We start from the raw sequence: 16,197 nt of genomic DNA, 5'->3' as shown, positions 1-16,197 counted from the left end.
AGGGATTGAAGCGTCAAAAATTGGAAAATCGAAACATCTAAAGGTCGAACAATCGAGAAATCGAAAAGTCAGGAAGATCAAAAAACGAAAAACTGAGAGTTCAGAATTACTCAAAATCGAAAAATTTAAAAGTTATTTAAATAAATCGATAAATCTGAAAATTGAACAAAAATAAAAAACCGAGAAATCGAAAACTCCAAAATTTAAAAAATCTGAAATTTGGAAATACGGTAAACTGAAGACTTGGAAAACTGAAAAATTCCAAAAATCAAACAAGGAAAAATTCGGAAATTGAAAAATTGAAACATCGAGAAATGAAACATCAAAAATCGAGAACTCGAAAAGTCGCCATGTAGAAAAATGGAGAAATCAAATTAGTCCAAAATGGAAAACTAGGAAAATTGGAAAGTTGAAAGATTCGAAATTAAAAAAATACAACAAAAAATCGATAAATCTAGAAATCAAAACGTCAAAAAACTGAAAACTGTAAAATTCCAAAAATTGAAAGATTAAAATATCGAAGAAACGAAAAACTGAAAAAAATTAAATTTACAAATCAAAAATTGAAAAATTGGAAAACCGAAGGATCGAAAACTCCAATATTTAAAAAATCGAAAATTTGGAAATCAGTAAATTAAAGAATTGAAAAACTAAAAAACTGCTGCAACTCATTAACTCCGACGAGAACTTCCTCTTATACAAACTCCTGATTAACGTCCAGCGGCACATTTTCGAATACCCCGAGTTCGTGATCAATAAAAATGACGAGCGAAGCGAGCAGGGGTGGTTTCAGGGTGTTAAAACTATGACCGTGAAGATTCTGACGGACGTTTTGGACTATAAATTGTCGAAGGCGGTTTTTGGGGGTGAGGTGGTGAGTTTTGAGTTCGTCGGGCAACATAATGTGTGGAATGAGAGGGTTAAAGCGATGAAGAAGCGGTCAGGGCGGCGAGGGGTGGATCGAGAGGTGGCGATTAGTTCCCGGGTTGTTCGGGACTCTCCCGAAAAAATCAACTGGAAACTGTTTCTGGATTTGTTTTTTTTGAAAGACCCGTGTCGCGTCAAGGTTATTTTTCGACAGAAACCGGGGTGTTTTAATGTGTTTCACGTCTGTCATTTTCTGTACACGAAGTTGGTGATGTTCTTGGAGGAAACTAAAGGTGACCCAGAGGAAATTGGCGAGGTTTCACTAGAAATGCAGTGTGACGATAGTGACAAGAAATTAGTTCCTGAGGAAGAGGAAGACGACGATGTTCCGTCCGACTTCTTCGACGACTTTGCGAACGAGGATTTCTTAGACGGGTTGGACATTCTGGACGACAAGGTAGCTGAAGTTGCGAAAATCACGAAACCCGATTATCACAAAGAGAACGAATCCAACAACAAGAAAGTACTTAAGTCGAGTGACAAAGAACGGTCTTCGTCTGAGAACGATTCTAAAGACAAAAAGATGTTAAAATCGGGCAAGCAACATAAGGAACGGTCTTCAGTTAAAGATGGGTGTGACGATGATAGAATATTGCAGCCTGGCCATGCGCTCAGGGAACGACTGAGATTACGAGACGAACGACGCGAACGTGCTAGGTCTCGAATACGCTTGAAGTCAAAAAGTCGGTTTGAATCTAGAGATAGATCTAAGATAAGTTCGAATAGTACAGTCCGGAAGTACATCACGACCACGAGTCGGATTGTTATTAAAACTAGAGTCAGAAGTAGAACACCGTCACCGTGTCGTTCCAAACGGGAAAAAAGAAGTAGAAGTCGAGAGTGTCGTTCCAGAAGACTTCCACACAGGTTTACCACCAGAAATAGAACTAGGTCTCCTTCACCGTACACTTCGAAACGACGAAAAAGAAGCAGAAGCCCCGATTATCGCTCCAGAAGGCGCAGTTTGAGCAGAGGTTCCAACAAATCGCCTACTAGAAGGGTCCTTCCACAGAACTCCTTGCTGGAAGAAATCAAGAAAAAAATCAACGAGGTTAAACCTCGTATCGCGTTACCCAGGGTACAACCAGTACCAATGCCTCGTGTTCCTCTGATTCCTAACCCACACCCACTTTACAACGAAAATTTTGTTGTGGCTACTCCTGTTCCCTACCAGCAACGAGTACTAGCACCCATACCGCTAATTCCGCTTCCAGAAACTGCGCCTTCAGCTAAAACAACCCAACGAGATACATCTGCGAATCATTCAGTTTTTGCCCATCTCCAGAAAAAAGCTAAAGGTAAGTGAATGAGTTAGGTGGCACCAATCACAAATGTCTTTGTAGTACTTCGGCGCTGTCACGATTTGACTCAATTTCTGAACCACAATCCGCGTCCGACTTGTTTGGCTAAGTCCTTGCCGAAATTGTCTACGTCGCCGAGGTACCAGTCGCCGGTGAAGACAGCGCTGGATCTGTCGTTCACGTTTACGTCACCGCCGAAGCAACCTGTCAAGGATACCTACGCAGAGGCGCTCCACAAGGTTGTGGAACAAGCCGGAATGGTGAAGGAAGTTGGTGTCAAGAGAGACAAAGTCGTGGATAAAGTTACCGAAGTCCTGGAAACGCTAAAGAAGGCCTTGTCTGACGCAGTACAGAAGGAATGAATTGTGCCATAAAACTTAGTCAATTCAAATTTTTTAAAATTTTCTACGTACTTAGTTCTATCCAACTAAAGACTTATTTTGTTTTTTGCAAATAGTTTGATTCCTATATGAATGTTATATTATTTTTGTATACCGTATTGTTAATTCTATTGAAAATACATTATTATTTTTATCCTTTTTATTGTCTACCAACCTACGGAACGAACATCTGCATGAAAAGAATGGGTAAAATATACATTTTTCGCTGACGCTTTTAGAGCTGAAAGTTTCTTGTTTCTTGTTCTGAAAAGACTACGTAAATTAAGACAAAAGGCAAAATATAAGCCCCGCCCACCCACCCTATCTCAATTGTGATGATTTTTTTTTTAATCGTCGAGCAAAAGTAGCGGAATTTAATTGCAAAATCCTTATTGTTTCTCTACAAGAAATTATCATGCACTATTTACGCGAAACCGTGTAACTGAAAAGTCGAAAAATCTATAATTTTTTAATATCTATGAATTGAATAACCGAAAAAGCGAAGTCCGAAAAGTCGAAAAATCCACAGATTGGAAATATCACAAAATCCAAAAATGAAAATATCGATAAACTGAAAAACGCGGACTTTTAGAATTTCTAAAAACTGTAATGTTGGAAAACTGAGAAATCGAATAAAGAAATTGTAAAGCTGAAAGAGTGAATAATCAAATATGTGGAATTTAAAAAATCGGAACATTCAAAAATAGAATTATGGAAGAATTGAAAAATCGCAAAAACGAGAAACCGAAATTAAGAAATTGAAAAATTAAAATATGGAAAAATTGAAAAATTAACACATGGAAAAGTTGAAAAATCGAAGATCGAAACGTCAAAAAATCTAAAAAGTGAAAAATTTTAAATTAAAAATCCAAAAATTGAAAGAAAAACGAAAATATGAACATCGAACAATCGACAAATCGAGAAGTTCAAAAATCGAAAAATTTAGAATTCGAAATTGTCCAAAATCGAAAAAATTCAAAAATGATTTAAAATTTAAAAAAAACGAAAAGTCGAAACATGAAAAAACTGAAGAATGTAAAATTAAAAAATTTAATTTAAGAATCAAAAACTGAAAATTTGAAAATCTAGAAACTGAAAAATTCCAAAAATTAAATGAGGAAAAATTGGGAAGTCGAAGAGCCGATAAAGTCGAACATTTAAAAATTCAAAAATCGAAGGATTGAAGCCTCAAAATCTAAAAGTAGAAAAATTTTCAATGAAAAATCCAAAAATTGAAAAACTGGAAAATCGAGCCATTGAAAGGTCAAACAATCGAAGAAATCGAAAAATCGAAAACTGATTTATAATAAAATAAAGATCAATCTAAAAACTGAACAATCAAAAAATCGAAACATAAAAAAATTTTAAACTGTAACATTGAGGAAAGAAACATCAAAAATCGAGTACTCGAAAAATCAAAAAGTTAAAAATTGAAAGATTCAAGTTTAAAAAAATCGAGAAATTGAAAAATCTAAAATCTAGAAGTCCAAAGATCGATAAATAAAAAATTCCAAACATAAAATGAGGAAAAAGTCGAACAATTGAAAAATCTAGAAGTCGAAACATCGAAAAATGCAAAAATCGAAGGATTGATGAGTCAGAAAATCTAAAAATGGAAAAATTTTAAATGAAAAATCCAAAAATTAAAAAATCGAAAAATCGAAAGGTCGAACAATCGATAAATCGAAAAACTGAGAGTTCAAAATGACTCAAAATCGAAAAATCGAAAACTTACTTATAATAAAAAAATATAGAACCTAAACAATCGAAAAATCAAAAGCCGAAAAAGTTGAATATTTGAAAAATCTAGAAATCGAAACATCGAAAAATGTAAAAATTGAAACATCGAGAAAGAAACATCAAAAATCGAAGTCGCGTAGTTGAAAAATAGAAAAATGGAGAAATCAAATAGTCCAAAATCGAAAACTCGGAAAGTTGAAAGATTCGAAATTAAAAAAATACGATAAATCTAAAAACTGAACAATCGATAAATCTAGAAATCAAAACGTTAAAAAACTATAAAATTGAAAGATTAAAATATCGAAGAATCGAAAAACTGAAAAAAATTAAATTTAAAAATCAAAAATTGAAAAATTGGAAAACCGAGGAATTGAAAACTCCAAAATTTTAAAAATCAAAAATTTGGAAATCGGTAAATTGAACAATTAAAAAACTGAAAAATTCCAAAAATAAAATGAGGAAAAATTGGGAAATCGAAAAATTGAAAAATCGAAAACCAAAAAGTCGAACAATTGAAAAATCTAGAAATCGAAAGTTGAGAATTCGAAATTATCCAAAAACGAAACAATCGAAAAATTGGAAAATCGAGGGACTGAGGCGTCAGAAAATGTAAAAATAGAAGAATTTTAAATAAAAAATTGAAACATCGAAAGGTCGAACGATCGAGAAGTCGAAAAGACAGGAAGTTCAAAAATCGAAAAGTTATTTATAATAAAAAAAAGATAAATCTAGAAACTGAGCAATCAAAAAATTAAAAGCCGAAAAAGTCGAACAACTGAAAAATTTTGAAATCGAAACATAAAAAAATTTAAAACTGAAACATTGAGGAATGAAACATTAAAAATCGAGTACCCGAAAAATCAAAAAGTCAAAAATTGAAAGATTTAACTCTGAAAAAAATCGATAAATCTGAAAATTGAACAAAAATCGAGAAATCGAAAAATCTAAAATCTAGAAGTCCGAAGATCGATAAATCAAAAACTCGAAGATTTAAAAATTCTGAAATTTGAAAAGACGGTAAACTGAAGAATCGAAAAATTGAAAAATTCCAAAAATAAAATGATGAAAAATTTGGAAATTGAAAAATCGGAGCATCAAAAAATTGGAAAATCCGAAAATCGAAAGCCGAAAAAGTCGAACATTTGAAAAATCTAGAAATCGAAACATCGAAAAATGTAAAAATTGAAATATCGAGAAAGAAACATCAAAAATCGAGAAGTCGCGAAGTTGAAAAATGGAGAAATCAAAATAGTCCAAAATCAAAAACTCGGAAAGTTGAAAATTGGAAAGTTGAAAGATTCGAAATCAAAAAAATACGATAAATCTAAAAACTGAACAATCGATAAATCTAGGAATCAAAACGTTAAAAAACTAAAAATTATAAAATTGAAAGATTAAAATATCGAAAAAACGAAGAAACGAAAAACTGAAAAAAATTAAATTTAACAATCAAAAACTGAAAAATTGGAAAAACCGAGGAATTGAAAACTCCAAAATTTAAAAAATCGAAAATTTGAAAATCGGTAAATTGAAAAATCGAAAACGAAAAAGTCGAACAATTGAAAAATCTAGAAATCGAAAGTCGAGAATTGGAAATTGTCCAAAATCGATAAATCCAAAAACGACACAATCGAAAAATTTGAAAACCGAGAAGTCGAAAAATCGGAACATCAAAAACTGAAAATTTGAAATACTGAAAAATATAGAAACTGAGAATTTCCAAAAATTAAATGCGGAAAAATTGGGAAGTCGAAGAGCCGAAAAAGTCGAACATTTAAAAATCTGCAAATTGAAAATTCAAAAATCGAGAGATTGACGCGTCAAAAAATCTAAAAGTAGAAAAATTTTAAATTAAAAATCCAAAAATTGGAAAATGGAAACATCGAAAGGTCGAACAATCGAGAAATCGAAAAGTTGGGAAGATCAAAAATCGAAAATCAGAATTACTCAAAATCGAAAAATCTAAAAGTTATTTTAATAAATCGATAAATCTGAAAATTGAACAAAAACAAAAAACTGAGAAATCGAAAACTCCAAAATTTAAAAAATCTGAAATTTGAAAATACGGTAAACTGAAGACTTGGAAAACTGAAAAATTCCAAAAATAAAATAAGGAAAAATTCGGAAATTGAAAAATTGAAACATCGAGAAATGAAAGATCAAAAATCGAGAACTCGAAAAGTCGCCAAGTAGCAAAATGGAGAAATCAAAATAGTCCAAAATCGAAAACCCGGAAAGTTGAAAATTGGAAATTTGAAAGATTCGAAATTAAAAAAATACAACGAAAAATCGATAAATCTAGAAATCAAAACGTCAAAAAACTGAAAGCTGTAAAACTCCAGAAATTGAAAGATTAAAATATCGAACAAACGAAAAACTGAAAAAAATTAAATTTACAAATCAGAAATTGAAAAATTGGAAAACCGAGGGATCGAAAACTCCAAAATTTAAAAAATCGAAAATTTGGAAATCAGTAAATTAAAGAATTGAAGGACTAAAAAACTGCTGCAACTCATTAACTCCGACGAGAACTTCCTCTTATACAAACTTCTGATCAACGTCCAGCGGCACATTTTCGAATACCCTGAGTTCGTGATCAATAAAAGCGACGAGCGAAGTGAGCAGGGGTGGTTTCAGGGTGTTAAAACTCTGACCGTGAAGATTCTGACGGACGTTTTGGACTATAAATTGTCGAAGGCGGTTTTTGGGGGCGAGGTGGTGAGTTTTGAGTTCGTCGGGCAACATAATGTGTGGAATGAGAGGGTTAAGGCGATGAAGAAGCGCTCAGGGCGGCGAGGGGTGGATCGAGAGGTGGCGATTAGTTCCCGGGTTGTTCGGGACGCTCCCGAAAAAATCAACTGGAAACTGTTTCTGGATTTGTTTTTTTTGAAAGAGCCGTGTCGCGTCAAGGTTATTTTTAGACAGAAACCGGGGTGTTTTAATGTGTTTCACGTCTGTCATTTTCTGTACACGAAGTTGGTGATGTTCTTGGAGGAAACTAAAGGTGACCCAGAGGAAATTGGCGAGGTTTCACTAGAAATGCAGTCTGACGATTGTGACAAGAAATTAGTTCTTAAGGAAGAGGAAGACGACGATGTTCCGTCCGACTTCTTCGACGACTTTGCGAACGAGGATTTCTTAGACGGGTTGGACATTCTGGACGACAAGGTAGCTGAAGTTGCGAAAATCACGAAACCCGATTATCACAAAGAGAACGAATCCACCAACAAGAAAGTACTTAAGTCGAGTGATAAAGAACGGTCTTCGTCTGAGAACGAGTCTAAAGACAAAAAGATGTTAAAATCGGGCAAGCAACATAAGGAACGGTCTTCAGTTAAAGATGGGTGTGACGATGATAGAATATTGCAGCCTGGCCATGCGCTCAGGGAACGACTGAGATTACGAAACGAACGACGCGAACGCGCCAGGTCTCGAATACGCTTGAAGTCAAAAAGTCGGTTTGAATCTAGAGATAGATCTAAGATAAGTTCGAATAGTACAGTCCGGAAGTACATCACGACCACGAGTCGGATTGTTATTAAAACTAGAGTCAGAAGTAGAACACCGTCACCGTGTCGTTCCAAACGGGAAAAGAGAAGTAGAAGTCGAGAGTGTCGTTCCAGAAGACTTCCTCACAGGTTTACCACCAGAAATAGAACTAGGTCTCCTTCACCGTACAGTTCGAAACGACGAAAAAGAAGCAGAAGCCCCGATTATCGCTCCAGAAGGCGCAGTTTGAGCAGAGGTTCCAACAAATCGCCTACTAGAAGGGTCCTTCCACAGAACTCCTTGCTGGAAGAAATCAAGAAAAAAATCAACGAGGTTAAACCTCGTATCGCTTTGCCCAGGGTACAACCAGTACCAATGCCTCGTGTTCCTCTGATTCCTAACCCACGCCCACTGTACAACAAAAATTTTGTTGTGGCTGCTCCTGTTCCCTACCAGCAACGAGTACTAGCACCCATACCGCTAATTGCGCTTCCAGAAACTACGCCTTCAGCTGAAACAACCCAACGAGATACATCTGCGAATCATTCAGTTTTTGCCCATCTCCAGAAAAAAGCTAAAGGTAAGTGAATGAGTTAAATGGCACCAATCACAAATGTTTTTGTAGTACTTCGGCGCTGTCACGATTTGACTCAATTTCTGAACCACAATCCGCGTCCGACTTGTTTGGCTAAGTCCTTGCCGAAATTGTCTACGTCGCCGAGGTACCAGTCGCCGGTGAAGACAGCGCGGGAACTGTCGTTCACGTTTACGTCACCGCCGGAGCAACCTGTCAAGGATACCTACGCGGAGGCGCTCCACAAGGTTGTGGAACAAGCCGGAATGGTGAAGGAAGTTGGTGTCAAGAGAGACAAAGTCGTGGATAAAGTTACCGAAGTCCTGGAAACGCTGAAGAAGGCCTTGTCTGCCGCAGTGCAGAAGGAGTGAATTGTGCCATAAAACTTAGTCAATTCAAATTTTTGAAAATCTATCATTTTCTACGTACTTAGTTTTATCCAACTAAAGACTTATTTTGTTTTTTGTAAATAGTTTGATTCCTATATGAATGTTATATTATTTTTGTATACCGTATTGTTAATTCTATTGAAAATACATTATTATTTTTATCCTTTTTATTGTCTACCAACCTACAGAACGAACATGAAAAGAATGGGTAAAATATACATTTTTCGCTGACGCTTTTAAAGCTGAATGTTCTCGTTGATACTAACTTTCATGTTCAACTTGTGCCGTATTTAAACGGGGTGTAGAAGAAAAATGAAGGATTTAAGTTGATTAGTACAAAAATTTACCATTTACATGTTTCAAGTTTCTTGTTGGCAAAATGTAGGCCCGCCCACCCACCCTATCTCAATTGTGATGAATTTTTCATTCGTTGTCAGATCGAGGGGCGGAGCTTAATTGCAAGCTCCATATTTGTCTACAAGAATTTATCATTTTAAACATGTTTTAAGTTTCTTGTTCTGAAAAGACTACGTAAATTAAGAGAAAAGGCAATATATAAGCCCCGCCCACCCACCCTGTCTCAATTGTGATGATTTTTTTTTTAATCGTCGAGCAAAAGTAGCGGAATTTAATTGCAAAATCCTTATTGTTTCTCTACAATAAATTATCATGCACTATTTACGCGAAACCGTGTAACTGAAAAGTCGAAAAATCAATAATTTTTTAATATCGATGAATGGAATAACCGAAAACGCGAAGTCCGAAAAGTCGAAAAATCCACAGATTCGAAATATCAAATAATCCAAAAATGAAAATATCGATAAACTGAAAAACCCAGACTTTTAGAATTTCCAAAAACTGAAATGTTGGAAAATTGAGAAATCGAATGAAGAAAACTGTAAAGCTGAAAGAGTGAATAATCAAATATGTGGAATTTAAAAAATCGGAACATTCAAAAATAGAATTATGGAAGAATTGAAAAATCGCAAAAACGAGAAATCGAGAAACCGAAATTAAGAAATTGAAAAATTAAAATATGGAAAAATTGAAAGATCGAAGATCGAAACGTCAAAAAATGTAAAAAGTGAAAAATTTTAAATTAAAAATCCAAAAATTGAAAGAAAAACGAAAATCTAAACATCGAACAATCGACAAATCGAGAAGTTCAAATATCGAAAAATTGAGAATTCGAAATTGTCCAAAATCGAAAAAATCCAAAAATTATTCAAAATTAAAAAAAAAACGAAAAGTCGAAACATGAAAAAACTGAAGAATGTAAAATTAAAAAATTTAATTTAAGAATCAAAAACTGAAAATTTGAAAGTCTAGAAACTGAAAAATTCCAAAAATTAAATGAGGAAAAATTGGGAAGTCGAAGAGCCGAAACAGTCGAACATTTAAAAAATCTACGAATCGAAACATCGAAAAATTCAAAAATCGAAGGATTGAAGCCTCAGAAAATCTAAAAATAGAAAAATTTTAAATGAAAAATCGAAAACTTATTTATAATAAAAAAAAGATCAATCTAGAAACTGAACAATCAAAAAATCGAAACATAAAAAAAATTTAAAACTGAAACATTGAGGAAGGAAACATCAAAAATCGAGTACTCGAAAAATCAAAAAGTTAAAAATTGAAAGATTTAAGTTTAAAAAAATCGATAAATCTGAAAATTGAACAAAAATCGATAAATCAAAAACTCCAAGATTTAAAAAATCTGACATTTGAAAATACGGTAAACTGAAAAATTCCAAACATAAAATGAGGAAAAATTCGGAAATTGAAAAATTGGAAAATCCAAAAATCGAAAACGAAAGTCGAACATTTGAAAAATCTAGAAATCGAAACATCGAAAAATTCAAAAATCGAGGGATTGATGCGTCAGAAAATCTAAAAATAGAAAAATTTTAAATGAAATATCCAAAAATTGAAAAATTGGAAAATCGAAAAATCGGAAGGTTGAACAATCGAGAAATCGAAAAACTGAGAGTTTAAAATGACTCAAAATCGAAAAATCGAAAACTTATTTATAATAAAAAAAAATCTAGAAACTGAACAATCAAAAAAGTCGAATATTTGAAAAATCTAGAAATCGAAACATCGAAAAATGTAAAAATTGAAACATCGAGAAAGAAACGTCAAAAATCGAAGTCGCGAAGTTGAAAAATAGAAAAATGGAGAAATCAAAATGGTCCAAAATCGAAAACTCGGAAAGTTGAAAATTGGAAAGTGGAAGATTCGAAATTAAAAAAATACGATAAATCTAAAAACTGAACAATCGATAAATCTGGAAATCAAAACGTTAAAATACTAAAAACTATAAAATTGAAAGATTAAAATTTCGAAGAAACGAAAAACTGAAAAAAATTAAATTTAAAAATCAAAAATTGAAAAATTGGAAAACCCAGGAATTGAAAACTCCAAAATTTAAAAATCGAAAATTTGGAAATCTATAAATTGACGAATTGAAAAACTGAAAAATTCCAAAAATAAAATGAGGAAAACGAAAAAGTCGAACAATTGAAAAATCTAGAAATCGAAAGTTGAGAATTCGAAGTTGTCCAAAATCGATAAATCCAAAAACGAAACAATCGAAAAATTGGAAAACCGAGAAGTCGAAAAATCGAAACATCAAAAAACTGGAAAATGTAAAATTAAAAAAAAAATATTTTAAGAATCAAAAACAGACAATTGGAAATATTGAAAAATCTAGAAACTGAAGATTTCCAAAAATTAAGTGCGGAAAAATTGGGAGGTCGAAGAGTGGAAAAAGTCGAACATTTAAAAATCTGCAAATCGAAACATCGAAAAATTCAAAAATCGAGGGACTTAAGCGTCAGAAAATGTAAAAATAGAAGAATTTTAAATGAAAACTCGAAACATCGAAAGATCCAACAATCGAGAAGTCGAAAAGTCAGGAAGTTCAAAAATCGAAAATCTGAGAATTCAAAATTACTCAAAATCGAAAAATCCAAAAGTTATTTATAATAAAAAAAACATAAATCTAGAAACTGAACAACCAAAAAATTAAAAGCCGAAAAAGTCGAACAACTGAAAAATCTAGAAATCGAAACATAAAAAAATTTAAAACTGAAACATTGAGGAATAAAACATCCAAAATCGAGTACTCGAAAAATCAAAAAGTTAAAAATTGAAAGATTTAAGTTTAAAAAAAATCGATAAATCTGAAAATTGAACAAAAATCGAAAAATCTAAAATCTAGAAGTCCAAAGATCGATAAATCAAAGATTCCAAGATTTAAAAAATCTGAAATTTGGAAATACGGTAAACTGAAGAATCGAAAAACTGAAAAATTCCAAAAATAAAATGAGGAAAAATTCGGAAATTGAACAATACGATAAATCTAAAAACTGAACAATCGATAAATCTAGAAATCAAAACGTTAAAAAAGTAAAAACTATGAAATTGAAAGATTAAAATTTCGATAAAACGAAGAAACGAAAAACTGAAAAAAATTAAATTTAAAAATCAAAAATTGGAAAACCCAAGAATTGAAAACTCCAAAATTTAAAAAATCGAAAATTTGGAAATCGGTAAATTGAAGAATTGAAAAACCGAAAAATTCCAAAAATAAAATGAGGAAAAATTGGGAAATCGAAAAATTGAAAAATCGAAACATCGCAAGGTCGAACAATCTAGAAATCGAAAAACTGAGAGTTCAGAATTACTCAAAATCGAAAAATTGAAAGTTATTTAAATAAATCGATAATTCTGAAGATTGAACAAAAATAAAAAACCGAGAAATCGAAACCTCCAAAATTTAAAAAATCTGAAATTTGAAAATACGGTAAACTGAAGAATTGGAAAAACTGAAAAATTCCAAAAATAAAATAAGGAAAAATTCGGAAATTGAAAAATTGAAACATCGAGAAATGAAACATCAAAAATCTCGAAAAGTCGCCAAGTAGAAAAATGGAGAAATCAAAATAGTCCAAAATCGAAAACTCGGTAAGTTGAAAATTGGAAAGTTGAAAGATTCGAAATTAAAAAAATACAACAAAAAATCGATAAATCTAGAAATCAAAACGTCAAAAAACTGAAAACTGTAAAATTCCAAAAATTGAAAGATTAAATAAAATATCGAAGAAACAAAAAACTGAATAAAATTAAATTTAAAAATCAGAAATTGAAACATTGGAAAACCGAGGAATCGAAAACTCCAAAATTTAAAAAATCTAAAATTTGGAAATCAGTAAATTATAGAATTGAAAAACTAAAAAACTGCTGCAACTCATTAACTCCGACGAGAATTTCCTCTTATACAAACTCCTGATCAAAGTCCAGCGCCACATTTTCGAATGCCCTGAGTTCGTGATCATTAAAAGCGACGAGCGAAGCGAGCAGGGGTGGTTTCAGGGTGTTAAAACTATGACCGTGAAGATTCTGACGGACGTTTTAGACTATAAATTGTCGAAGGCGGTTTTTGGGGGTGAGGTGGTGAGTTTTGAGTTCGTCGGGCAACATAATGTGTGGAATGAGAGGGTTAAAGCGATGAAGAAGCGCTCAGGGCGGCGAGGGGTGGATCGAGAGGTGGCGATTAGTTCCCGGGTTGTTCGGGACGCTCCCGAAAAAATCAACTGGAAACTGTTTCTGGATTTGTTTTTTTTGAAAGAGCCGTGTCGCGTCAAGGTTATTTTTAGACAGAAACCGGGGTGTTTTAATGTGTTTCACGTCTGTCATTTTCTGTACACGAAGTTGGTGATGTTTTTGGAGGAAATTAAGGATGACCCAGAGGAAATTGGCGAGGTTTCAGTAGAAATGCAGTCTGACGATAGTAACAAGAAATTAGTTCCTGAGGAAGAGGAAGACGACGATGTTCCGTCCGACTTCTTCGACGACTTTGCGAACGAGGATTTCTTAGACGGGTTGGATATTCTGGACGACAAGGTAGCTGAAGTTGCGAAAATCACGAAACCCGATTATCACAAAGAGAACGAATCCAACAACAAGAAAGTACTTAAGTTGAGTGACAAAGAACGGTCTTCGTCTGAGAACGAGTCTAAAGACAAAAAGATGTTAAAATCGGGCAAGCAACATAAGGAACGGTCTTCAGTTAAAGATGGGTGTGACGATGATAGAATATTGCAGCCTGGCCATGCGCTCAGGGAACGACTGAGATTACGAGACGAACGACGCGAACGTGCCAGGTCTCGAATACGCTTGAAGTCAAAAAGTCGGTTTGAATCTAGAGATAGGTCTAAGATAAGTTCGAATAGTACAGTCCGGAAGTACATCACGACCACGAGTCGGATTGTTATTAAAACTAGAGTGAGAAGTAGAACACCGTCACCGTGTCGTTCCAAACGGGAAAAGAGAAGTAGAAGTCGAGAGTGTCGTTCCAGAAGACTTCCACACAGGTTTACCACCAGAAATAGAACTAGATCTCCTTCACCGTACACTTCGAAACGACGAAAAAGAAGCAGAAGCCCCGATTATCGCTCCAGAAGGCGCAGTTTGAGCAGAGGTTCCAACAAATCGCCAATTAGAAGGGTCCTTCCACAGAACTCCTTGCTGGAAGAAATCAAGAAAAAAATCAACGAGGTTAAACCTCGTATCGCTTTGCCAAGGGTACAACCAGTACCAATGACTCGTGTTCCTCTGATTCCTAACCCACCCCCACTTTACAACAAAAATTTTCTTGTCGCTACTCCAGTTCCCTACCAGCAACGAGTACTAGCACCCATACCGCTAATTCCGCTTCCAGAAACTACGCCTTCAGCTGAAACAACCCAACGAGATACATCTGCGAATCATTCAGTTTTTGCCCATCTCCAGAAAAAAGCTAAAGGTAAGTGAATGAGTTAGGTGGCACCAATCACAAATGTCTTTGTAGTACTTCGGCGCTGTCACGATTTGACTCAATTTCTGAACCACAATCCGCGTCCGACTTGTTTGGCTAAGTCCTTGCCGAAATTGTCTACGTCGCCGAGGTACCAGTCGCCGGTGAAGACAGCGCTGGATCTGTCGTTCACGTTTACGTCACCGCCGGAGCAACCTGTCAAGGATACCTACGCAGAGGCGCTCCACAAGGTTGTGGAACAAGCCGGAATGGTGAAGGAAGTTGGTGTCAAGAGAGACAAAGTCGTGGATAAAGTTACCGAAGTCCTGGAAACGCTGAAGAAGGCCTTGTCTGACGCAGTGCAGAAGGAATGAATTGTGCCATAAAACTTAGTCAATTCAAATTTTTGAAAATCTGTAATTTTCTACGTACTTAGTTCTATCCAACTAAAGACTTATTTTGTTTTTTGTAAATAGTTTGATTCCTATATGAATGTTATATTATTTTTGTATGCCGTATTGTTAATTCTATTGAAAATACATTATTATTTTTATACTTTTTATTGTCTACCAACCTACAGAACGAACATGAAAAGAATGGGTAAAATATACATTTTTCGCTGACGCTTTTAGAGCTGAATGTTCTCGTTGATACTAACTTTCATGTTCAACTTGTGCCGTATTTAAACGGGGTGTAGGAGAAAACTGAAAGATTTAAGTTGATTAGTACAAAAATTTACCATTTACATGTTTCAAGTTTCTTGTTGGCAAAATGTAGGCCCGCCCACCCACCCTATCTCAATTGTGATGAATTTTTCATTCGTTGTCAGATCGAGGGGCTGAGCTTAATTGCAAGCTCCATATTTGTCTACAAGAATTTATCATTTTAAACATGTTTTAAGTTTCTTGTTCTGAAAAGACTACTTAAATTAAGAGAAAAGGCAAAATATAAGCCCCGCCCACCCACCCTATCTCAATTGTGATGATTTTTTTTTTAATCGTCGAGCAAAAGTAGCGGAATTTAATTGCAAAATCCTTATTGTTTCTCTACAAGAAATTACCATGCACTATTTACGCGATCCGTGTAACTGAAAAGTCGAAAAATCAATATTTTTTTAATATCGATGAATGGAATAACCGAAAAAGCGAAGTCCGAAAAGTCGAAAAATCCACTGATTCGAAATATCAAATAATCCAAAAATGAAAATATCGATAAACTGAAAAACCCAGACTTAGAATTTCCAAACACTGAAATGTTGGAAAATTGAGAAACCGAATAAAGAAATTGTAAAGCTGAAAGATTGAATAATCAAAAAATGTAGAATTTAAAAAATCAAAAAAAATCGAGAAACCGAAATTAAGAAATTGAAAAGTCGAATATGGAAACGTCAAAAAAGCTAAAAATTGATAAAAAAGGAAAATCGAAACATCGAACAATTGACAAATCGCGAAGTTCAAAACTCGAAATTGTTCAAAATCGATAAATCCAAAAACTGAACAATCGAAAAATTGGAAAACCGAGAAGTCGAAAAATCGAAACATCAAAAAACTGAAAAATGTAAAATTTTAAAAATTATATTTAAGAATCAAAAATTGAA

General features: G+C 33.9%; 1 protein-coding gene across 1 annotated transcript; it reads left to right on the top strand.

Annotated features, from left to right (window-relative positions):
* Nucleotides 1-13,189: 13,189 nt before the first annotated feature.
* On the top strand, nucleotides 13,190-15,153 carry LOC135140782 (uncharacterized). The gene is made up of 2 exons (XM_064071458.1): nucleotides 13,190-14,609; nucleotides 14,655-15,153. The coding sequence occupies exons 1-2, from the start codon at nucleotides 13,190-13,192 to the stop codon at nucleotides 14,972-14,974; spliced, it is 1,740 nt and encodes a 579-aa protein (XP_063927528.1). The 3' UTR covers nucleotides 14,975-15,153.
* Nucleotides 15,154-16,197: the final 1,044 nt, after the last annotated feature.

This window comes from Zophobas morio, unplaced genomic scaffold (genome assembly GCF_036711695.1).
Source record: "Zophobas morio isolate AGI-343-1 ecotype UQ-CSIRO unplaced genomic scaffold, CSIRO_AGI_Zmor_V1 ptg000041l, whole genome shotgun sequence".
NCBI lineage: Eukaryota > Metazoa > Arthropoda > Insecta > Coleoptera > Tenebrionidae > Zophobas > Zophobas morio.
This window is presented reverse-complemented; position numbering and strand designations above follow the sequence as displayed.